The sequence below is a fragment of the Camponotus floridanus genome, unplaced genomic scaffold (assembly GCF_003227725.1).
Source record: "Camponotus floridanus strain SB8 unplaced genomic scaffold, Cflo_v7.5 scaffold138, whole genome shotgun sequence".
Classification (NCBI taxonomy): Eukaryota; Metazoa; Arthropoda; class Insecta; order Hymenoptera; family Formicidae; genus Camponotus; species Camponotus floridanus.
Genome location: NW_020229257.1, coordinates 94234 through 119391, shown reverse-complemented (window position 1 = coordinate 119391; position 25158 = coordinate 94234). Strand labels below are relative to the sequence as shown.

At 30.4% G+C, this 25158-nt stretch overlaps 2 protein-coding genes and 1 long non-coding RNA gene across 5 annotated transcripts; 2 read left to right on the top strand and 1 right to left on the bottom strand.

Moving 5' to 3' along the window:
• Positions 1-124: 124 nt before the first annotated feature.
• Positions 125-13030, top strand: LOC105248077 (long-chain fatty acid transport protein 4-like). Of its 2 annotated transcripts, XM_011252653.2 has the most exons (13): positions 125-296; positions 500-592; positions 4093-4583; positions 8279-8429; positions 9067-9304; positions 9489-9723; positions 9940-10141; positions 10442-10634; positions 10895-11035; positions 11284-11421; positions 11682-11839; positions 12004-12157; positions 12469-13030. In XM_011252653.2, the coding sequence occupies exons 2-13, from the start codon at positions 515-517 to the stop codon at positions 12621-12623; spliced, it is 2334 nt and encodes a 777-aa protein (XP_011250955.2). In that variant the 5' UTR covers positions 125-296; positions 500-514; the 3' UTR covers positions 12624-13030. The 2 variants fall into 2 exon arrangements, with proteins under 2 accessions (XP_011250955.2, XP_011250957.2); XM_011252655.3 differs by lacking the exons at positions 125-296; positions 500-592 and adding an exon at positions 2318-2609.
• LOC105248078 lies at positions 4386-14810 on the bottom strand. Its single transcript, XR_888945.3, has 3 exons — positions 14720-14810; positions 14073-14445; positions 4386-4557 (listed from the first exon to the last, which is right to left on the bottom strand). It is a non-coding gene; the product is annotated as an uncharacterized LOC105248078 (long non-coding RNA).
• Positions 14811-15026: 216 nt separating this feature from the next.
• On the top strand, positions 15027-24059 carry LOC105248079 (C2 domain-containing protein 5). Of its 2 annotated transcripts, none has more exons than XM_011252657.3 (15): positions 15027-15444; positions 15820-16217; positions 16315-16455; positions 16651-16867; positions 17028-17153; positions 17839-20120; positions 20368-20517; positions 20690-20858; positions 20992-21808; positions 21894-22214; positions 22422-22620; positions 22820-22998; positions 23154-23279; positions 23355-23501; positions 23757-24059. In XM_011252657.3, exons 2-15 carry the CDS (start codon positions 15851-15853, stop codon positions 23841-23843), a joined length of 5328 nt encoding a protein of 1775 aa, XP_011250959.2. In that variant the 5' UTR covers positions 15027-15444; positions 15820-15850; the 3' UTR covers positions 23844-24059. The 2 variants fall into 2 exon arrangements, with proteins under 2 accessions (XP_011250959.2, XP_025262058.1); XM_025406273.1 differs by lacking the exon at positions 15027-15444 and adding an exon at positions 15550-15561.
• Positions 24060-25158: the final 1099 nt, after the last annotated feature.

Sequence of the window (25158 nt, the reverse complement as noted above, 5' to 3'; positions counted from 1 at the left end):
TCTCTTAACTGAAATAAAGCAAAAAGCGGACGAAGAAATAAATGGCGTCCAAGAACCGGTACGCACGTGAGACGAAAGAGAGGGAGACACTTTCATGATCGGTCTAACCGACTTGCCGCTGCTATTTCATTTTAGTTCGGATACAGGAATCGAATCACATAGTCACTATATGCATTTAATCCGTCGACTACGTAGAAGCCTATGTTTGCATAATTTCCTCCTCTTATTTATTGAATTGGGAACGTCGGAGAAACCGCGTGTGTAAAATTTAGTACTTTGTGTGAATCGTCCGATATGTACGTGTGACGTGAAATTTGTGCGATTGTACTTAAGTAATTAATTATTAAAATAAAGTTAAATATAAAGGACCAAATTTGATCTGTACTTAAAGACATTAATTATCAAGTTATTATTTGTATTATTTGTGCATGTTTATTAATATTTTGTATAAAAAGTATATAAATTTATGAAACCTTTTTTATGAATCCAATCTGTGCAGTTTTTTAATATTAAAATGGCGGATACTATATCGAAGATATCAATTAACAACAATAATGGAATGAATGTCACACAAACGATCGAAAAAGATTATGTAAGTATTTTCGTATCATAATTTAACTTAACTTTAAATGTATTTTTGTTAAAATTGATTTCAATTTCTGCACACAAAAGTTAAATAATATTTATATAAACACGAGTGAAAAATGATGAAGCAGTAGCAATTTAAAGATCGCTTAATATAATCATATTTAATATAAATATTTACAAAATTTTTTCTCTTTCTATCTAAAACTTTATTAAAATATATTTCTGATATGCATGTGTAAACGTATATAAGACTTTAGAAATAGGTAAAACACATGAGCATAATTACAAGAAAGATAAATTTAATTATATGTACGTTATTTTTAAAATCACGTGTAAAAATAATTTTTGCAAAAAATATATTGTATCTATAAAAATAAAAAGAATACATGAGATATTAACTCTATTATTAAAAGTGTATCACCCTGTTTTTTTTTAGATGCATGAGTAATGTTTAGTAAATGTTTAGTAAATGCATGAGTAATGTTTAGTAAATAAGTCTTAAAATTAAAGCTTATACTTGATTTAATCTCAGATTTTAGAAAGCGGTATTATTTGATCTAATATTCAATTTAAATTTTCGCTACTGATTTGAAATAATGATTTAAATGACCTAAATATTTTAACAACTTATTCTCTTCATGGAAATATATTCTTTTTTCACGTATTTTGAATGTTAAATATTATTTGTGTGTTAAATATTGTATGTTATATCCGAACAAAATCTCACCTGTTGATGGATTCACATGCTTATTCGAAAATTAATGGAATTTGAAATTTGTTAATGAACTAATTTGTACTCATTGTATAACACAAATGAACAAAATTTTTTTTATTTATATTAGGGAATCTGTTCCTTTTATATCTCTAATATTTAATTTTATGTAAATAATTATTATCAATATGCTCTAAAAATTTTGATATTAATAAATCTAGATATTAATGAATTAATATGTCTTATTCCTTAAGTCTGCAAGAAATTAGCGCAAATTAATATCATATATCGAGAAAATTTAGCCTTATTACTAGATATAGTAGAAAATTAGATACATTGCAAAACAAACAGAAATAAATATAGAAATTAGCAGAAAATTGTTAATTTTTTTATTATGTAACATAATTATCTTCCATATAATGTCTTTCATTATAGTCTTTAAATACAATTTTCACTTCATATTGACTCACGTTTGACTCAATCAAACGTTATTTGCAACGAGCTTTATATAATCAGGGATCGTGACCCGGCATAATTAACTAACATTGACTCAAGTGAAAAACGAAACTATTTCTTTCTGTATAATATGTTACTATTTTATTACTAACAAGTTATATTCTGTTAAAATAATAAGATTCCTAAATCGAAGAAAGAGCGATAAAACCACTGCATAAAAAAAAAACAAATAAAAAAATTATAACAATAAGAAAATCGTAAAAATTTAATTCGTTAAATAGAATGATTTTCCTTTTCAGACATTATTTTAATATTTTTGATTTGAAATAAAAATGATAAGGCGATTCAAATATCAATATTTCTCACAAAAGTGTTAAAGTAACGTTTGATCGAATTAAAAAATAAAATTCGCACATGCATATGAAAAGGGGGTCAATGATCAAATATTGTTATGACGATTGTTATCACGTCATGATTGTTATCATCGATAATACTGCTTTTTACCGCGGGGTAGCGACATTGTCGTGTTATTGATTATAGTACAGACCGTAGAGAGATTGGGGTTGAATCGGCTGGGGTGAAATTCGTCAGAAAATTGACAAGCGGCGAATTGTATAAAGCAATCAAGTTCGCTTACGGTACGCGATATCTGTGCGGATAAAGAAATATTAATCGTCACATGATGCAAAGTGCCGTGAGATAAGGGCGAGGGTGGCATCCCTGAAGGAAAAGGTGGCGATTCGAGCGTATTTTACGCGCGATATTAAACACGCGATTCAAAAGGATCTTGCAGAAATGTGTGTTAGCGCCATTTAAAGCACATGTCGCGTGGAGACGCGCTTCTGCTCCCGTAGTAAGTACATATGCGCGACGCACACGTGTGTGAGCGCCTAGATAAGATGCGTTCAACCCGGAAATGCATAAAGCGGAAGTGGTAGAAAGCATTAATGACGCCTGGTGTACAATCTTGCGAGCAAACAAGAAACGTGCGCGGCCAAACGTAACTACGGTCACGCGATAGTTTTGCTCGTAATATGTAACGGCAGACGGTACATAAGATGCGGACTGTTACTGTAACATCGGACGGTTACACGTGTTATGGCCTCGTTTCACATCAGATGTTTAACATCATTGCAATTCAAATTGTAACTGTTAATATGATTTGCGGATTATACGCGTAACACATGTAATTTCTGCAATTATTTGGAATTTTTTAATTTGCGACTTAGTTGGCAAAATACTTAATAAATATTTGACCATAATTTTTATAATAATTTGGAATTTTTTAATTTGTTACTTACTCGGCAAAATGCCTCAATAAATATTCAACCGTTCAATTGTGTAATAAAAAAATATCTCATTGAAATTTACTTTGCGTATATATATATCATACATGTATATCTTTTTAAGTATAATGTACAACAATTTTTAATAGCAATTTTTTATCTTGTTAGCTTAATTAAAACTTTGCAAAAAGACTGCAAAGAGCAAGAAAATCAATTCTATACATATATGGATGATAGTTTATATAGCAATAATTATACATTTGATGTTTTTATAAGGAAAAACTTGTAAATGACGTATAATATTAGCAGCTTGTAGCAAGTTGTATTTTATGTAGTATACTTTAGCTCGACTAGGTCATATAAGCAGAAATACGATTGATAGGAGAAACTAAATTGCACTAGAAAGTAGTCGACTAAACTAGAAACCTTGCAATTTGTTCTAGTCAATCAGTGAATGGAAAATATCTTGAATGCACGACGTTCTACATATGTGGAATATTAAATTGGAAGATATTTAATCAACGAAAAAAAGTTCTTTTTGTATTTCTTAATTATTTGAACTTTCTGCAATGATTGAAAGCTTGCAAATATAAAAGATACATCTTACAAACTAATGTCACATACTAAAGTATATGAAAAAGAAAACTTTGTATTAATCTAACATATACTACATTTACATTATATATGTAAATAAATATTTATATAAAACATAATTTTATATTTGAGTATTTAACTCTGTCCATAATGTACCTAAGTTTTTTTATAATATTCTCTTATATGTTATATAAAATTGTACGTGACTTGCAGCTTTTAAGTAAAAACATAAATTATATTATCAGTTTACATGACAATGTGCGAGTTGTAGCTTCTACAGGAACATCAATCTTATTATCAGTCTTATCAGTCTTATCAGCACTCGTGGGTGACCTATGAATTGACAAAACATGACGACGCGATCGTTCCAAGATATTCAAACGATCGCGTTTGCGGATTAAATTAGTCGCTCTCATTTTTTAATTAAATCTTCAAGAATTCGCACGCATTTTGCAGGATATCGAACGTGGCGAGGGCCGTTTCGGAGTAGGAGTATCGCCGTCGACAGGCCACCCGCGGCCAGCGTCGGCGTCGACATCGGCGCCGGGTTCGGCGCCGACATCGACGCCGCGCGAATCGTCCAACGCCAACAGATGTGACTTGAGGGTAACGGCCGGAGTGGGGCGCGATGTAAACGCAGGTACGCACCAGGACGACGGGCAGTGGACTGCACGTGCCGGCGTGGGCGCCGGACCGATGGCTCGGAGATCGGAGAGAGACTCAGGGAGCGGAAGCCGCTGGAAGACGGTCGGCCGTTTTCTACGACGCTTGACTTTCGTCATGTTCTTGCTGGCGCTTACAGCTGCCACCTTGGCTCTGGTTACGATTTACATGGGTCCGATCTATCTCGTGCAGCTACTTCTGGTGGTCTCCGTTGCCTATTTCGTCGCCGGTGGCCGCTTACGATGGTTCTACGTCGCCCTAAGAACATTGCCACGTGATTGCAAGTGAGTCGAGACTTTTCGCACTTTATGCATTGATCTTTGTTTGTTCTCAGTTAAACTATATTTAATTATATAACTATATTTAATTATAAAGTCGTATTGTAATCGTCGACCTTTGATCGTTGGAACGATCATGAGATTGATGTTTACCCGATTTTTTCATGAAATGAGAAAGCAATGACATTTCATCGTTTTATAAATATCACTGATTAATGATCCCATATAAATATATGTAAATAATGTTAGAAAGATCTCTTTAGAATAAAAATCTTTGCATAATACTGTACGAATTACTAGATTGAAGGCTACGTCAATGGATGTACAAGGAAACTGTAAAAAAAACAGAATATTCTACTATTGAGAAGCCATACAACGTGACTTTAGCGATAACGCGTAAATAAAACATTGACGTAATGATATTACTAAGATTTCAATATTTATATTCACAAAAATACAGAATATTTATATGACAGTATATTTATTATATATCGATTTTATCTATTTTATTATATATTATTATATATGATCTATTTTATTATATATATCTTTAGTATTTGTATTTATACGTAAAATACATTGCAGAGAATCTTAATTTTAATAATAAGTTCTTCAGTATTCATGCAATTTTATTCCTCAGACATCTATAATATAATTGGTTCTGCTAAAAAAAACTGTCAATGATCAATGATCACTATTTTTTCTATAATAATGACTTTATTTGATATCTTGCAAGGATTAAAAATTGCTAATGAAAATCTGGTGAAGATGTCATGTTATAGAGACAAAAATTCTTGGATTTTCAATTTATTGACAACAAAAGAAATGATCAAAGAATTTAGGATATTACCATTTAACGGTTTGTTTTGATCTGTTCTTTGAATTCTTATTAATGATAAACTCGCAGTGCTTCATCAAAGGATCATTTATATTTTGTCGCAATAACAGCATGAGTGTGTATCATAATGTGCAATTAGAAAAAATGGCTAATTTAAATTCTAAACTTTTTTTTGTCATAATACACGTTATATAATGATGACTTAATTCTTAATATTCTTAATAATTATATCATCTTTAAATAATAACCTTGTTTAATAAAAAGTATATTTAAATTCAAAATAAGCTTTATAATAAAAAAACCGGTCTTTCGAATGGAATATATAAAAAGTGTAATATTAAATTATCGCTAAAATACAAATATGCTTGTTAATTACTAATAATTGCTGATTGTGAGATTCAATATTCGATCGAACAAAAAAATTGAATAAATGTACAATAGTGTCATTTTATGACGTAAATGCCTTTTTTATATGAAACACACATATAAATAATACAATATAATTTCTTGTATTTTCTTTTCTTTAATACATTTGTCTTCAATTATTTATTAATTTAATCTGTAAAAAAAATAATAACATATTTTATTTTCCTCTTATATTGTAGATTCTGATTATTGTAGATTCTGAGAAACACGATAAAGAATTGTTGGTAAAATTATTTGCATCGTTGTAATAGAAACTTGAAACTTTCTCTGCAAGAGTAAAAAATAAAATGTCCCAGTTTAGTAGATTTGAATGAGTGGATCAGAAAGGCGATTCATAATAACTATAATTTCTTTACACAAACACAAAGCTTAAATTAAAAGTAATTTTATACACACATCATAGATTTTTATTCAGATTTCCTTAATAACCGGTATTATACAAGGCTAAAAGACGTACGCGAAGAAAGATGCAGCGACTTTCACCGGAAACTGCATATACGAGGTGTACAAAGAATAAAGTAGGAATATTATAGATCGAAATTAAATGAAAAAATATATCGTGAAAGCGATAGAGAACGTTACCCACTTGAACTAAAAAATATAAGAGCTTTACTTTGATTATCTCGCTTTCGCGCGAGTTTTATAGCGCTATATATTGTTCTATTCACTTTGGAGATTGTATAAAAAAATAAATAATTAAAAATCTATAAATAAATAATTAAAGATATATACAATCCAGAAACAAGGATTTTCGGATCGTATAATTACAATGGCACATACTCCAAATATATTATTAGATATGCAAAACCTGTTGAAATGCAAATTAGCTTTAAATTTTATTTATTAAATTTATATGGTATAAATGTAGCTTTTAATCCTTGAGATTGATGTGAATAATGAGAGTTCCGCGTGTATGCGCGCTTCTATATATATATGTATGTGCAAATATACATTCAATCTTGAATAATTGCAAAGTCATATACGTAGTGTGTATTTTTCCGAAGTATAGTATTTTATTTCAAAATTATGAGAAAAAGAATCTTTTTAACTTATGGAATATTCTTTATTAATCGAGTAATATTTATTATTCTATAACTCTTTCACTCTAGTTAAAATAATATGATTTTATTTTTATATAAAAATACCGAGAGAGATTTTCCATTTACTTTATAATTAATAGCATTTTCGAAAAATTTAAAGGAAAATAGCGATAATTGCCTTATCGCTGCTTCAATAATTTTTTACATCAATTGTAATGTGAATAGAAAATTAAACGTAAATTAGTTTAAAGTTTAAAGTTTAAAAAATTAATTGAGCGCTTACATGATCTAGAAAAATACATATTATAAAATGTTATACATATTATAAAAATCATGATTCGTCACGTACATTCTTTTGCTGAAGATATCGACGCAATGATATGGAACGTAGAAACGTGAGTTCTCGATAATTTGATTTTTCGAAAAGAAGTAATTTTGCATGGTTATATTTATAATCATGACCGTGACTATGAATATTATTGTAGTCATAGTCATGGCCCTGACCATGATTAAAATCTAGGTTACGATCAAAGTTGCGATTATGACACTTCGATATATTTTGCAATTCAGAGCATACAAGATTAATAAAAGATTACATTATCGAATCGATCGCATCGCATACTCTTGAATCAACATCATATTATCTCAGAAAAAAATCTAGATGTCATCGTAGGAACGGAAGATTAAGTGAGAGAAGAAGAGAAACAAAAAAAAAAAGACGTAAAGAATTCAAAAATAATATTTAAAAAAGAAATGAATTATTAAATTGATATTTCATTGTCTTTCGCGACGCGCAAACTTTTGATCGACTCTATATTATATGTTCTTGTCTTTTCCCACTATACTTTGTAACTTGCCAGTGTCCTTCCGCACTGCTGCTGAGAGAATGTAACATCTTTTCTTGACCTCGAGAAGATATAACGGAATTTCTTGGCCGTTCGACTTGGTTACCTATCCCGAAAATGACTGCACGTATTTGAAAAAAATTATTTATACATATCAAATTTTTTTATTTAGAAAAAAATATATGAAAAGCAATATATACAAATACAAATAAAATTGAAGACAATTAATTATTTTATTTAATGCATTGTTTTACGCACGTTCTGCAGTACATTAAATAAAATAATTGAATGTCTTTGATTTTGTTTGTATTTGTATATATTGCTTTTCATATATTTTTTCTAAATAAAAAAATTTGATATATGTAAATTATTTTTTTTGCTAAACGTATTTGCTTAGTTTTTTTTGCAATCTTAGTCTATACTAGGCATTAAGAGCATTTAAATGAATAAATGAATGAATATGCATAATCCATGAATATATATAATCACATCTCCTCTTGTGCAAGTTGTTATAAAAATTATTTTTTTTAACGTAACTTTTATTTTTTTCAGGGGACTTATAGCTTATATTACAATATTATTGTCAATACGTGGTCATGAGAAAAAAAATAGAAACGTCGCTGATATATTTAGAGAATGGGTCAATCGTCATCCTAATAAAGTCTGCTTTATATTTGAAGATCAGGAATGGACTTTTCAACAGGTAAAATATATTTTTTTACACAAGAAAATAATGCATTGCTTTTTATTTAGTATATATATTTTAATTTCAGAAGAGAGAGATATTTCATACATACTTAAATATATGTAAATAATTGATTTTGACTTTATATTCTGAAATTTACAAGTTTAATAATCCAAATTAATTCTTTATTTATTCTAGAATTTCTGTCAAGTTCTTCTTGTGCAATTAATAATTCAATAATGTAATCAATAATTAATAATTCCAATTAATGATTTACTTTAGCTTCAATAAAATTCGCTGAGTGCCCTAATGACTTATACATACAGCGAATTTTGTGATTTTAAGAATAAAATACATAAAAATATAATTTGCTTGAATTAAATCTCTTATTCTCCTTATACATATAGTATAATCATATGCCATAACTAGCAATCTCCATTTTAATAATCTCTAATCTCTATTTTAATAATCTCTAATCGATTCTCTAATTGATTTGAAAAAAATTTTAATAATCTCTAATCTCTATTTTAATAATCTCTAATCGATTCTCTAATTGATTTGAAAAAAATTGAGATTCTTTTTCTCTTATTGTTAGATATATTTATTATTAAAAAATGTATCGTAATGTGCGATTTTTTATCTCTTTCTCTCATAGATAGAAGATTTTAGTAATAAAATTGCGACAATATTCAAAACTCATGGTTATAAAAAAGGAGATGCGGTTGCTTTACTCTTAGAGAATCGACCGGAATTTGTTGGAATTTGGCTAGGTTTAAGCAAGCTTGGAGTGATAACGCCTTTGATCAACACTAATCTTCGTAAGAGCAGCCTATTGCACAGTCTCAATATCGCAAAATGTCAAGCGCTTATATACGGCGCAGAATTCTTTAACGGTAAGAGGATATTAATGAATATGATAATTCTTATTTTTTGCGCGTTAAAATCGAAGTAATACGTGGAGGTTTGACATTTAAACATAAAATTTCTCTTAATTTAATAATTCGATTAATCATTATTTTTTAACTGTTTTTAATTTCAAATATTTTATTTTTAAACAACACTAAATGTTAATTTCAGTTGTGACAGATATCGCTTCGTCTTTAGATGCTAAATTGGCATTATATAGATTTGGGAGTCATCCGAATGCAATGTCGGTTGGATTAAAAGAGAAAGATTTGAATACCATTCTGATGGATACATCTGCAGCACCACCGGTGGTGCAAGAGAAAGGTGGTCATAACGATAAATTGTTATATATATATACTAGTGGTACGACAGGTCTTCCAAAAGCAGCTATTATTACCAACTCAAGGTGAATATAGTATATATGTCCTACTTTTTTCTAAAGAGATGTAAAGTTTTCGGAAAATTTTTACCCGAAATTTTTCGAAATTCTAGAAGTAGATAATTAATTTTATAACTGTCTGTTTCTTTTTCTCTCAATTAGGATGATAAAGATATATTATTATGCAAAAAGTGATAAATATCAAGATTGAAACAAATTATATATATATATATTTTTTCCTAGATATGTTTTTATAGCGGCTGCTGTACATTATGTGGGCTTTTTGCGTAATTCCGATAGAATTTATACACCTCTGCCATTGTATCATACTGCTGGCGGAGTTATGGCCGTTGGGCAAGCTCTATTATTTGGGCATACAACAGTGATGAGAAAGAAATTTTCAGCTAGCGCATACTTTAGTGATTGTCTTAAATACAAGTGTACCGTAAGTAATTTTTAATTTGTTAAATATTAATTAGATAATTTTAAACGTTATAATAATTTAATTTATGCTAGCCTCATTTTTTATCCATGTATATATGCATGATATATGCATATATATATACATTGTTAAATCTTAGTAATATATATAGAATGTTCTTAGTAATATATATAGAATGTATAATCTATATTTACTATATATTATTGTATTTAAACTATAAGTCAGTAATAAAATACATCATCAACATGAAATTATATAAAAACATTATATTTATATATTCGATAAAATTTTGGAAAATATTAGGTTGCTCAATATATAGGCGAAATGTGTCGATATGTCCTGGCAGTATCACCTAAGAAAGAGAACCAGGAGCATAATGTTAGAATGATTTTTGGTAATGGACTAAGGCCACAGATATGGGAAGAATTTGTAAAACGGTTTAATATTCTCAAAGTACTTGAATTTTATGGCGCTACCGAAGGCAACAGTAACATCAGTAAGTGCAAAATATTTTAGATCCATTATATATATAATACATGTACAAATAAAGTGCATATAATATGAAATAAATATAAAAATACCGAATCGACTTATTTGTCACATTTACATATATTTCAAAATATCTCTCTTATCACATAAATATTTTTAATTGAAAGTCAACTTTTCGAAATTATCTTTATCGAATAATTTTGTTTCAAAAATATGTTGTAGAAGTCGCTAATATTTGAAGCACTATAAAAAGCGTTTTGTTTTCAGTGAACGTTGATAATAAAACAGGTGCAGTAGGTTTTATTTCAAGAATTATCCCTTCGGTTTATCCAATATCTATTATCAAAGTAAATGAAGATGGCGAGCCTATACGCAATTCTAAAGGGCTGTGTCAAGTTTGTGAACCAAGTAAGTTGTTAATATGATAAGCTTAATTAATGATAATTAATTTATCCAAATTTGACAAATGAGAAGATAAAAAATATTAAATTTCACAATTTTTGGTATCTAAAAATTTTACTGTTATAATATACATAGTTAAAAATTGTATTAGGCTAAATAGAAAAAGATTTTTTTATGATTTGAGTAAGAGATATTTTAATCAATATTTTTAAGCACTTTATGTTTTGTACACCATTAAATTTTTTATTTAACAGATGAACCTGGTGTATTTATTGGAAAAATTCTACCAAACAATCCGACCAGGGCATTTTTAGGATATGTGGATGAAAAAGCATCTGAGAAAAAAGTGATTCGCGATATTTTCAAAAAAGGAGATTCTGCCTTTTTATCAGGTGCAATTAGTTTATTTGTTTGGTTTATCTATTGCATTATATTATATCAAAACGAATTTGAAAACAATATATAAATTCCCAATCTAATTTAAACGATCAGTTATAAAATGATAAAGAACATTTGATAATTTGTGAATTCAATATTTGATAATTTGTGTGTATTCTTTTTAACATTATATACATATAGTATTTTAATTTTTTAAAATTTACGGATGGTTATATTAAATTGAATAATTTTATAAATTTGACTAATTATTTAGGAGACATCCTTGTGGCTGACGAATTAGGATATTTATATTTCAAAGACAGAACTGGTGATACATTTAGATGGAAAGGAGAAAATGTATCCACTTCAGAAGTTGAAGCAATAATTAGCAATCTCATCAACTATCGAGATTGCATAGTATATGGCGTTGAGGTAATAATATCGATTATTATTTTCCAAATAATCTTTTATGATATCGATTCACTAGTGCAATAATTATCAATAAAATATATTTACAAAACTTGCAAATTTTCGAAAACACGATTTAGTAATAAGATATGTATATAGATATAATAATGTAATAAGATTATCGGTAGGTTCGAGGTATGGAAGGTAAAGCAGGAATGGCTGCAATTTACGATGAAAATGGATCATTGGACGTAAATAAATTAACCGTCGACATTAAGGAACAATTACCTACCTATGCTAGGCCACAATTTCTCAGGATTCTGACAAAAATTGATCTCACAGGTATGCGTTTAAGTATAAATTCGATATTAATTACATCAGGAAAACAAATGTTATATTCGAACTGTTAAGTACATGCTTTACTTAACTTAATAAAATTGTTTAAAAATTATAAAATTATTGTTTAAAAATCGCGTTTTAAAATTTATGAGAAGTTAAATGACGGTACGCGCGCAATTTTTTATGCAATAATTTTTGTTCCTTATATAATAATGTGGAATATATATAATAATGTGAAATATATGTGGAAAAAAGATATGTTGACATATTAAATTATATAAAATAAGCGCTAAATATCTATCCATGTTTTATAGGAACATTTAAATTGAAGAAAAAGGATCTCCAAGAAGAAGGATACAACGCGGAAAAAATACAAGACAAGCTATATTATTTAGACGCGAAGAGTGGTTACCAATTATTAACACAAGAGATTTATGATCAAATTCAACAAGGCAAAATCAAATTTTAAGTATGTCAGCCAGAAGAATATAAATTATGTTATAATATTTAATATTTTTTAGAATATTTTACCATCACATACATATGTATATAAAATTGTTATTATACACGAATCTCAGAAACTCTTGGTTTTTTCAAACAGTAAAATAATTGCAATATATTTATCGATATATTGATAACTGTTATTGGATTATGTTCATACTGATAATGAGTTTATATTTTATATACAGAATATATATATGTGTGTGTGTGTGTGTGTGTGTGTGTGTGTGTGTGTGCACGGCATACACACACACACAAAGTACAATGACAATGTCAACAAATGCATATAAAACAAATAATGAGTAACAGTTCAAATTTGGATGGAACTAAATAATTAAAATTGTGCAGATTATTTGTAAATATGTAAATAATGCTCTTGGAAATCAATATTTGAACAAAATATTTTTAATCTGAAAATATTATTTATATATGTATTATGTATAGTAACTTCATTAAAATTTATTATGTTTTTATACATATTATTTCTAATTTTTATAAATTATGGTAGTCTTTTCTAATTCACAACAGTTTTGATATTTTGCAATTATTTAATTATTTGGTTATATCCAGATTATAACGTTTTTATGTTTTCTATTAATATTTGTATTTGTTTTATAAAAAAATATTTAAAAATATTTGTATAATAAATTCTCATTATACAAATAATTGTTTATCTATTTTTATATGTATATCCATTATTTGTGCACTGTTTAAAATATTAAACTATAATATAAAAAAGTTAATTATACAATTCTACAAAGAATAATTTCTGTTCAATATAAAACTAATTATAAGACTATTTAAAAATTGTCCATAATTTTTTCAATGCAATTTTCTTTTTAATTTGCTTTATCATATTATAAATTCGAGAAATTTGTAATTAAATATTCAAGAAAATTTTAATGTCTCTTGTCAACTAATCTTATCCTTATATTGTTTTTGTTGAATGCATTATATCATTTTAAGACGGATCAAAAAATTATCAAAAAATATTTCATCAATAAATCTATTTTACCTTAAAATTAAATAAAAATTTATCACTTATTAATGTCTACCAAAGATTTTAATTATTATGAAAGTATGTTGATCTGTATCGTACAAATATAAAATTCAAATTACAACAATGTTAAAAATAATTAATATTTCAAAAATTATTATATTTATAATAATTATTGTTATAGTAATTGCCGAATTTTATATTCGAAATGATGCGTACACAAAAAGAACCAGATATACATATACAAATATGAAATAATTTTATAAATTTTAAAACAACTATTTTTTAAGTAGAAATTTTTATATTAGGATTTATATAAAAAAATTTTTCTCTCTTGTTTAAATTATTTAATAAATAAATTGAAGCAATGCGCGTAATTTATATAATAATTAAAAGAGATACAAAATAATAAATATTTACCCCAGGGTTTTAATTGTTCCATCGATGTCCGATGTGCCTCCCTTAGGTCTTGTCCTCCTCAAAATGATCAAAGTCATCAGGATCCGTTGATTCACACGTGCGATACTTTTAAAAACGCGTGACATTTCTGAATTTCGTAATTGCAAAACGATGTCCGAGGATCACACTTCGAGTAATCGCAGGACGAGATAATTTATTTGAGCGAGGGTTAAACCTGAAGTTTAAAAAAAATGAAATTACGATGCGCATCAAATGCACGCGCTATATAAATTATTTGCGACTAAATTCATAGATTTGAATATTTGGTTCCTCCTTCAGGATAAATTTTAAGGATCTATCCGGATACAGAATCCTTCCACGTTAAGCGATGTACCTGTTGGAAGATTAAATTTATTTAATTTTGTAAAATACATAATATATTTGAAATTTATTTTAGAGGTCATCTATTATCGTATCCTTCTTTCATTTCGATGAAAAAGTATACGATGTAGATATGTTTTAAAAAACAAATAGCAAAAGTGAAACCAATTATTAATTCGCTTAGAATCTTAGAATATCATCTAACACGTGTACATACGTGAAAATATTTCAATAATAACATATATACATATTTATAATGTAAAATTGAAAAAGAAATCATCACGTACCTGGAATAAATTATTAAATTTGTATTCTTCATTTTCGCACAATTTATAGGTATATGTGTTACGAACGACCGCTCACGAGATACTGGATCTGTTCTTTTCAGCTGCACTGCTGCACTAGTGCAATAAGTTAGAAAGAGACAAACATACTTTCTTTCACTCTAACTAATTGCACTAGTGCAGCAGTGCAGCTGAAAAGAACAGACCCACTGTACATCATCGAGCAAGCGCGAACGAAATGATGATTTTACCGATAATCGATAGAAGAAAATAACTACGTAATTCCAATTTTTAAGATGGATATAGATGGCGTTGTTAAACGAGATTTGATAAGCTTTCTATAAAAAAACGCCGGGTTTCTTTCAGTTTCTTTTCCGATCTAAATTTTGCGTGCGATATATGTGCGGATGCATGCTATATGCATCATTTTATTTTCGTTCGAATTTTACGATAGTAGATCGCAATGTAATAAGCTGAAATAACAAAAATTTATATGTAGTCAACATTGAAACATCTGTAACGACACGGCTTAATTTTGGATGATTCACGCATCTTTTGATCGCGCGTGCCAGACAAAATGCGACGATAGCTAAATTCTTTGGCTTGTTAATATAATTGCAGCAGAAACATTTAATCCATTTAATCGTGACGAATTCATCGAAACTCTGTGTCATGTGTTTCGCCAGACTTGTGTTCTTCTCTGCGATTTAATTAGAATTTTTTATAGAGTAAGATATAAACAATAGATTATTGGAAAGATCGAAAAAATTTAATTATTCATAATATAAAGTATTCTCATGATCGAATTGTTCATTAAATATACAATTATATATCGCTAATAGAAGGTGACGAACTTTTTCTATTATCACTATACAATATACGAATAAACAACTATTTTTGAATGTGTAGTATCTTTTGAATTTTGAATAGTTATTTAAAGATTATTAATAAAATCTTTTAGTGTGTTACATCAAGTAATAAATATCATTAATTTTGTAATAATATGAAGAACATGTGTTTGACAATATTTTTTGATCTTCTGTAATGATATAACGCATATGGTTAAACATTGGTTAATTAAACACAATGTGATTTTGTTACAGGCTTATGAGTGTAGTCTATTAAAGTGACACAATGCCTGGAAAAATAAAAGTGAAAATATTAGCTGGTCGTAATTTACCAGTTATGGATCGTTCTGGTGATACAACAGATGCATATGTGGAATTAAAATTTGGCACTATAACATACAAGACAGACGTATGTCGGAAATCATTAAATCCACAATGGAATTCAGAATGGTATCGATTTGAAGTTGACGATGCAGAATTGCAGGATGAACCTTTGCAAATTAGGTTAATGGATCATGATACATACTCTGCAAATGATGCAATAGGCAAAGTTTACGTAAACTTGAATCCATTGTTATTACCTGGTATGCTGCCTCCGGTAAAAAATATTTGGACTCTAGAAGCAACTATGAACACTAGTGCTGGCTCACAAGGTGATACATATCTAAATGAATGAAATATGATAGATATTTATCACATATATTTTGAATATTTCTAAATATTCTTTTTTCTTTGTGCATTTGCTATTAGGATCAGTTATGACTGGATGGATACCTGTATATGATACAATGCATGGTATACGTGGCGAAGTAAATATTATTATCAAAGTGGAATTATTCTCTGATTTTAACAAATTTAGACAGTCATCATGTGGGGTACAATTCTTTTACTGTAAGCATATTCTTAAGTAAATTTATGTCTTTGAAAAGAACAATAGACAATAAATTAATTTCACAAGTCTCCAAGTGAAATATTTTTTAAAATTTATAATCTTATTAACTTCATTCATATATACTTTATATACATGTAAAATTAATAAAAATATTTGGAAAACATTTATAAATATAGACAAATTATATATTTTAGCACCAAATATACCATATGGATATCATGCACAAATGATACATGGATTTGTCGAGGAACTCGTAGTTAGCGACGATCCTGAATACAAATGGATCGATAAAATACGAACGCCTAGAGCATCAAACGAGGCACGACAGACTTTATTTTTTAAATTAAGTGGAGAAGTCCAAAGGAAGATTGGATTGAAAGCCTTGGATCTTGGTGGAAATGCTGTGATTGGGTACATTTCTTCTTTCTTTATAGAATAAAATTTTTAATTTTCTAAATATATTATATCAATCCAGTTCATCAATATTCAAGAGTTTTTTTTAAGAATAAGAAACTGATTTAGATGGTTTTTGATTACTTGTTATTTTATCATCTAATTCAATATCACATAGGTACTTGCAAAATTTTGATCTGGAAGGTGAATCCGGCATTGTTGCCAGAGGCATAGGTACAGCAGTGACGCTCGTAAAATTACATGATGTTCTCGGTTTCCCTTGCGACAATGTCAACATTGAGGAGTGAGTACTTTTATATCTTCAACATTAAATTGTGTCTGATGGTGCCTTGTTATTGAATATAATTTCATATTTCGATTATTACGATAAACAGTAAATTGTCACGCAATTGCGTCTGGCATCGTACGAGTCAATTAATCATATCAGCCAACAGACCGACCATAAATTTGGCGTCCATGAAAAAGCTATTTCGAGAATTTCGAAAATATAGTCATACAAGGAAATATAGTCCCTTCTACTTTATGGCCAAGACGTTTTATCTCTCGTCGCTGAAAATAATTTCTGACAGACGAGTTGAATTTATCGAACAAATCTAATCATCTTAATCTAGAGAACAACATGTGATACTATATATTTCTATCAATTATTCTCAATTTTGCTTTTCATTATTTAAGTACATCATTTTGATGTCACAAACAGACCCAAATTAAGCCAAATTACTTAATACCCTCGATAAACTGGCGATATTTATTTGAGCTACTTTTGTTTGAGCTTTTATTTACTGATTTGACTTCATCTTTTTTATACAATAAGTAAAAAATATTTCTATATTTTTGTAAAATTGTACTTTTCTGATTCAAATCTAATTATTTATTTCATTGTTGTTCCTACTTATGCTAAACTTTTTCAGAAAGAGAGATTAATGGATATTTTTCTGTCTTTCCTATATCCACATGCGTTTGCGTAGGATCGCATTCACGCTCTCCTCATGCACTAAAGCTCAAACCGAACATTTAAATGCCGACGACAATGCGCCGTTTATTCCCATTTCTATTCCTGCTTGGTATCCCATGCGCATACCCATAAATAGGGGTCTTTCATCTTATGCGAGGTCTTTATCATCACTAACGCGTCTAGAACGCGTTAAGACTCCTGGGTGTGCCGAAGCGCGAAGAAAACGTGGCAAGCGCATTCCGTTTTTCCGATGCAATACTTTGAGCACTTTAAACTTAAGGATGGCTGTTTCAAGCAGTTCGGATCTCACCCCGTCTACGGAACTTAATCGAAACTTTATCGACGAGACAAAATCCTTACGTACCACGCTGACGGCAGAAAACATCATCGTCAGGAAAAAGCCGAGAGATCAACTCTCTAAACATATCAAGCACTTACGCGGTAAATTTGGCTCAGTTAGCGAAGAGAATCACTCTTCCATGCAATCCAATTGCAATTCCGATACAGATCTGATCCAATCGCTCGCCATAAATTCTAAGGAGAAGAAAAACAGTAATGAAACCAAAACTAGCATAATGGCCTCCTTACTGATCGGTTCTATACGGAACATGCCTCTGGAGAATGTCGGAACTGATAATCTTACCTCGATCGTTCCTAGCGATGAACAATTGACAACGACGAACAACGATGAAGTAAGTGAAGCGTACTGTAGAGAGAATCCTCAGGAGAATGAGGAGATCAAAAGTGAGCGACAAGACAACACATCGTTATCGATTGATGAAACGGAGATATCCTCCTTTTATGATGATGATAATTCCTCGGATGATGAATCGTCGAACGGCACCACCAGTTACAATATCTTGGACTCAAGATATTCACTCGATGATGACAGAACGGCAGACTCGTCCAGTCTTCAGGAGAAGATTCCAATTACCATTCGTTCTAGCGCGGAAAGCTGCACGGATTCTACCCTGCAAGTAGATTCGGATGTAGCAATGAATTGTCAATTGTCATCGAATCCAGATTTAACGAGCACGGAAGATATCGAACTACGAAATAATGTGATTCCTGTAATTACCGTGGACATTCATGAGAGCGCAGACTCGGATACGTCGAATAATGAAAGTTCTAATATTACAACTTTGGCGAAGACCGATATCTTTGTTTCGAAATCAATTTCTTCATCGGATGAACGAGAAATCGATGACGTGGTATGTAAAATTGATGCTTCCGAAAAATTCAAATCGGAAAAAATTGATAATTCATTACATGAAGCATATCGTGACGTTCATTTAATGACGAAACGAGATCCTTGTCGATCGCCTTCTAATGGGCAATCAGCGCAACTTGAATCCCCATTTCCCACTGAACCGGAAAATTATATAAGTACAGATAGAGAGGGAAATAATCTAGCGATCGATTCACCGCGCACGACGACAAGACGTGTTAGCGTATCGAAAAAAGAATCACGCATGAAGGCGATTGTCGCCGAGAGACGGAGATGCATGCGTGATCTAATCGAGCTTATCGATACAAAGATGATGGTACCCACGCATGCGACTCATCGCGGTAAGAGAGCTGTATCGCTGAAGAGCAAGAAAAGAAAACGTGAAAAAAAGATGCATAAAAAAAATGCAAATACATCGGAGAATTCGCTTGAGAAGATTCCTTCGCGCCGTACACCCACGAGAAGGCACGCGACGTTGCATAGACGACGTCGCGGAGAAGACATTCCTTTTCGCATTTTTCGCGTTCACTCGATCCCCGATTATCTCTCTTCAAAGCAGCAACCGAACGTCTCGATTTTTCATACCATTTCCCGTTCCTGCGACTCTTCCCTCGTTAGTTTAACCGATTATCGTGTCACGCGTGTATCACGCGGCTCGAAGCGATCCGCTCTGCTTTCTCCAACAGCTCCCACGTTCGATGATTCATCCGAGATCTCGAGACAATTGCCAAAAAGCAGTCACAGCAAATCTGATACGGTATCCGCGGCATCTGTCAACGGCGCTACTCGCAAACGCCCTAGCACAATTTATAATTTAAAGAAAGCGTCATGTCACATTGATAACACTAAGCCCACTAACACGGCTAATATTACTCACAACTCGTGTGTGTCCCGTCCTTCTCCCGATCTTAGGCAGCAAGACGAGGCGTCCATCAGTCCATCTTGTCCGCTTCCGGCTGTCTCCTCGATGACCGTGAAAATGTCCCAGTCGCCAGCGACCAGAACCCTCGCCAACGTTCCGCTTCATCGAAGATCGAGCGATTCCGATCTGAGTGTTACTCCCAAAGGTGAGTTCTTCCTCCAAGTGAAGAATAAGAAAGTGATATCTCTGTTTCTTTCTGATGTTATGCACTGTAATTATATTAAATACGATTAGTGAATTACTTTTGTTTCAATTCTTATTTCTATATGAAGAAGAGAATTTTTATAACAATTTATCATTTTAATATTATTAATACATAACTGGAATCTAGTTTCTTTTAGTTGATTTTAAAAAAGAAAAAAATAGGATGAAAAGATCACGTTGCGCTTCAGGTAACTCTCTCGGCAGTGACAGATCGATGGCGGGACCCTTAAGGACACCGGCTGCGATGGTTAGATCTATGAATCAAGATACGTTAGAAATGCTAGAGTATCCGTTCATCACGATGCAACATTATCCATCTGGCTTCATATTACATATAGGTAATTATATTTACTTATTATGCACGTCTCCATCAAGAGATTATACATTTAACCGGATGTACATAGTTTTAATGTTATGTATAATAAACAAAAATAATCCTAAAAATAAGTATAAAAGTTTGCACAAATACAATCAAATACCATAAAAAACTGAGTCTTATGATGGAAATAGGTGGTCTAGTGAGCTCGAGATCTGTGAAATTAATCGAGAGGATAAGTAATTTGGAGGAACCAGAGGGCCGTGATGCCTGGTGGACCGAAATCAGGATGGAAGTTAGATCACATGCAAGAGCGTTAGCTTGCAACGTTGTTATAGGCTATAAAGAAGAAACTAGTATATGGTAAATCTTCTCATTTCTAATGCGCGGATACATTATTTACAAAAATTCAACAAGATTCTCTCAGATTATATTATAAATTCTTAATCTTTTTTCAACATTTCGTTACATTATCGATGCGCGATTCTTTCCACAGTGACGATGTGTGCGTACTGAGCGCTTCTGGTACAGCGGCGGTCATAAATTTTCATAATTCTGGTCAAGATTCGGACGGCGTCGTTCTGAATAAACTCCAACAAAATGTACCTGCTGTCGTCGATTCGGATCGCGAGAAGAGTCAGCAAAAGTCAATGATGGTAACAAAGGCGACGGAGAAAGTCGACAGTGACACGGCCACAGTGACTCATTCGGAACGGCTAAACGGAAAGCTGCACCGACGTTCTTCTGAAAGTAACGAACATGAAAGCTCATGCGCTCAATCACAATTACGATGCAATTTGTGCCATCTTCCTTACAGCGAGAGTAGCGTGCCATTTAGAGTTAATGTATCAAAGTGTGCCATATGCAAACGTGCCAAAGTCCCAGATGTGATGTTCACCACTATAGAAGTGCCCGCGAATATACCGATGACTGGAAGAGGCTGTTTCATACAGGCTACTGTATGCAAGAGCAAAAAGGACCTGCGGGGCGAGTTGAACGCGAAAGAGATATCCGATTGTCTGCCTTTCCTAGAATACGAACTCCACAGTTTACTATTGAATAAACTCAAGATTAAAGGCATGAACGCGATCTTTGGTCTCAAGTTGCAGGTTTCTGTGGGAGAAAGGTTTATAATTGGCATGGCGGTAGGCACCGCAATTTATCTCACGGCATTACCTCCTCCTACCATTCCTCAAATAGCATCTGGCAATTCGTGGCACAACGAGGAGCAATTGGCGGAGATGCAAAAGTCTATTGTAGAAACGGTGAAGAAGAATAGAGAGTTTTATCACCTGAAACCAATTGGAGTTAATGTACGTGAGACTTAACCCTGTTTTCATATCAAAGAATACTTTCGTCTTAGATATCTCTTCGTTAATTATAACCGCGCAATTGTAGGAAGTGGAGAATGGACGCGTTCCGAGTACCTCGGATACAGACGAATCAGATGAGGATCTACCGGAACTTGACCTTGGATTGGGTACTCGTGACGCATGTGTCTTGGAAGTTGACGACATCGAGGATATGGATCGAATAACGTCATTGATGGACAACAGACCGCCTGATGATTTTCACGTCGTTAATACGCAGACGATTCCTGGTCTGGAAGATTTAGAAATTGTTAGAAATTTACAAATGTTTACACAAATTTCAAGGGCTAAGATCCCTATAGGACAATTCACATCAATGCCATCAAAATATTTTGCCAGATTACTTCAGGTATAATCTCTCGATTTTAAAATCTCTCTCTCTCTCTCTCTCTCTCTCTATATATATATATATATATATATATATATATATATATATATATATATATATATATATATGTGTGTATTTACTTATAATTGAAAATATATTCTGCAAAAAGAAATTGTAAAATATTTGTATCAAAATGGATGGAATTTTTTCTTGTATACTTTATTTCAGTCCTTATATTTTAAATTAAGGAGGATGGTTCCCTGTGCTCTATGTGATATGCAGTTTAAAGTAGCATTACCTGAGCAAGATGAAATACAATTGACTGTCGTTGGTATGGCACTTGGATTGGGAGAACCTTTGAATACGAATAAATATAAAAGAAAAATTGTATGTCGTTCGCAGAGCAAGGATCAAGTAAGAAAATCAGGTACTTTTTGGAGCAATTTTTTCTATAAATATTAATATTTTTGTATGAAATTATTATTACGATACATATATGTAATTATTGCTTTTTATTGTCTAAACATCTAATATTGTCTAAGACTTTCTTGAAAAATAAATTCTCTCCAAAAACAAATTTTAAACACAATTTTAATTCTGTTTTTTTTTTCTTCTTATTTTGTCAGATGACAGTGATATGATATTTAGTCTCGACGAGGATCATTTAGAAAACAATGCAACATCTGACAATGCAACACGCACTTGTATAGGAAATCCCACAATCTTGAGTACTGTTCCTGTACAAAAGCCAAGACCACGCTCACCTTTACGTTTAAAATCATTTACTACTCATAGACGTAAACATGTAAGAATTTTTTCTTTGAAATACTTCAAATATATATATTTGAATATATATTTAATACATCGACAATTAAATGTTTTCTAATGCTTGCAATATTTTTACTTCCTGAAATTATTTATAAGCGTTAATATCACAAAAATGTCACTAATTTATTATAGGTGCCTTTGAAAGGAAGATACGGGGTGGATATAACACCTTTATCTTACTTGCCAGGTGGAAGGATAGAAAGATATCAAGGCAATCTAAATTTTTTCTTCATTCGTGAAAGTACATCGATACGGGAGGTGAGTTTTGTAATTTTCAGTCTCATTAGAATATTCTAAACTTAAACATATGATTCTGACAACGATGTATTACAGAATGGTGGACTGAGTGGTTTTACCCACAGTTTTGTGATGGAAGTTTTGGCGATTGTTCGCGCGCATATTACGGCATTGGGAGGTAATGCTATGGTAGCGTTCTTTATGACTCAATGCGTGCTTCTTCACAGTCCTCACAAAAATCAAGTTAGTATAAATATTGTTTTAATATATTTTGAAATATTAACGAATATATTTAATATTTTGAAATACTAAAGTGTTATGTTATTGATAACTCGGCCTTTCTTTAAAATAGCAATATTATTAATTAATTAATTATAAGCAGATTAATTTGTATATTTGAAAAAAATATAATTAATATTACTATTTATATATATAATGTATATCTTTCATAATTGATTCCCATGTTTATCATATATTTGAGTAAAAATATTTTTTTAGGGTCAATGCTTGATTAACGTAGGTGGCGATGTAGTAACAGTATCGTATTACGCGGATGAGAAGCATAGCACCATTTCAAATTGCTGACCCCAGCCTCCACATTCAGCACCGCCTTAAACAATGATACATTTGGAATTTATTCGGCAAATATTTAAATTTAAATGCCAACATTATTACAATAGGTAGGACTAATTCATTTCTGAATTTGCAAGATTTGTATCGCACTGTGCAATATTTAATTTGATATGATAATGATATTCTTTCTTGTTGCAATCAATATTGTTATTTATTTATTTTAACAAAAGGGAAAAAAAAAAAATATATATATATATATATATATACACACACACATCTTATTTTTTTCTTTGCAAATAAAGATAGTACAATATAATGAAATATACCAAAAGCATATTATCAATCTTTATTATTTATGTATTTTGTGATATTTATTTAAATTTTCCGACAAATAATTATTTCCTCAAATCACAATTTTATCTTTTTTCATTAATCTCTTTCTCTCGTATTATCTTGCATATCATTTAATACATACATGATACATATATATCTTGTATATTGTTATGTGTGATATATGTATCTTATCAACAATCTTTCCAGTTGTACAAAACATTTTCAATTTTTTAATAATAATTCAATAAATATTCGATTATATCGAATATTAATAACAGTTTTTGTGTTATTAATAATACAATCAGAAACGTGACACATTTTATATATATAGAACTTAAATTGAACTAATATACATATACATATAAAAATAGAATTATTAGTTCAATTAAATTTTTTATATATATAATGCATATGTAATCTGTAGAAATATATAATGATTTACTTGTCTTTGCTGATTGCATTATAAATAACGAACTATTTATTATAATTAGTATATTAATCTATAGAATGCACTATTACCATTCTTTGTTCAAAACAAACTTACATAATATAGTAGAATTAGATTAAGTTTTTTTTTATAAAATCTTAGTAGAATTATTCTAAAGCAAATTTCGGATTTGTAAGATATATTTACCTATTTCCTAAATCATATGGTTTTAATCACTAGGTGCCTTTGAAATAATTAAGAAATCGCAAATTTAATAATAAAAAATATTGTTTTGAACAAGTATGTATAATTCATTAAAAACAAATCACTTTAATGTATCTTATATTAAAGCACGATATAAAATAAGTATTAACAAAATATAGATAATTTTAAAAAATAAATAAATGGACATTTGAAAAGAGAAACTAATAACTTTTATAATCTCTTCAAACAAATTCTCAGTAATACAATGATGATGCTCAAAATATTGCGTTTTCGTTTCTTTCAATTATTGTTGATTTAGTTTTGTGAATACTTATGTACATAATAAGCATGTTTTGAATATAA

Coding starts and splice junctions, on each gene's coding strand:
- LOC105248079 (XM_011252657.3), top strand. CDS start 15,851: ATGCCTGGAAAAATAAAAGTGAAAATATTAGCTGGTCGTAATTTACCA. Junction 22,215..22,421: donor ATTTTGCCAGATTACTTCAG/GTATAATCTCTC, acceptor ACTTTATTTCAG/TCCTTATATTTTAAATTAAG. Junction 22,621..22,819: donor GGATCAAGTAAGAAAATCAG/GTACTTTTTGGA, acceptor TTATTTTGTCAG/ATGACAGTGATATGATATTT.
- LOC105248077 (XM_011252653.2), top strand. CDS start 515: ATGGCGGATACTATATCGAAGATATCAATTAACAACAATAATGGAATG. Junction 8,430..9,066: donor AGGAATGGACTTTTCAACAG/GTAAAATATATT, acceptor TTTCTCTCATAG/ATAGAAGATTTTAGTAATAA. Junction 11,036..11,283: donor GTGTCAAGTTTGTGAACCAA/GTAAGTTGTTAA, acceptor TTTATTTAACAG/ATGAACCTGGTGTATTTATT.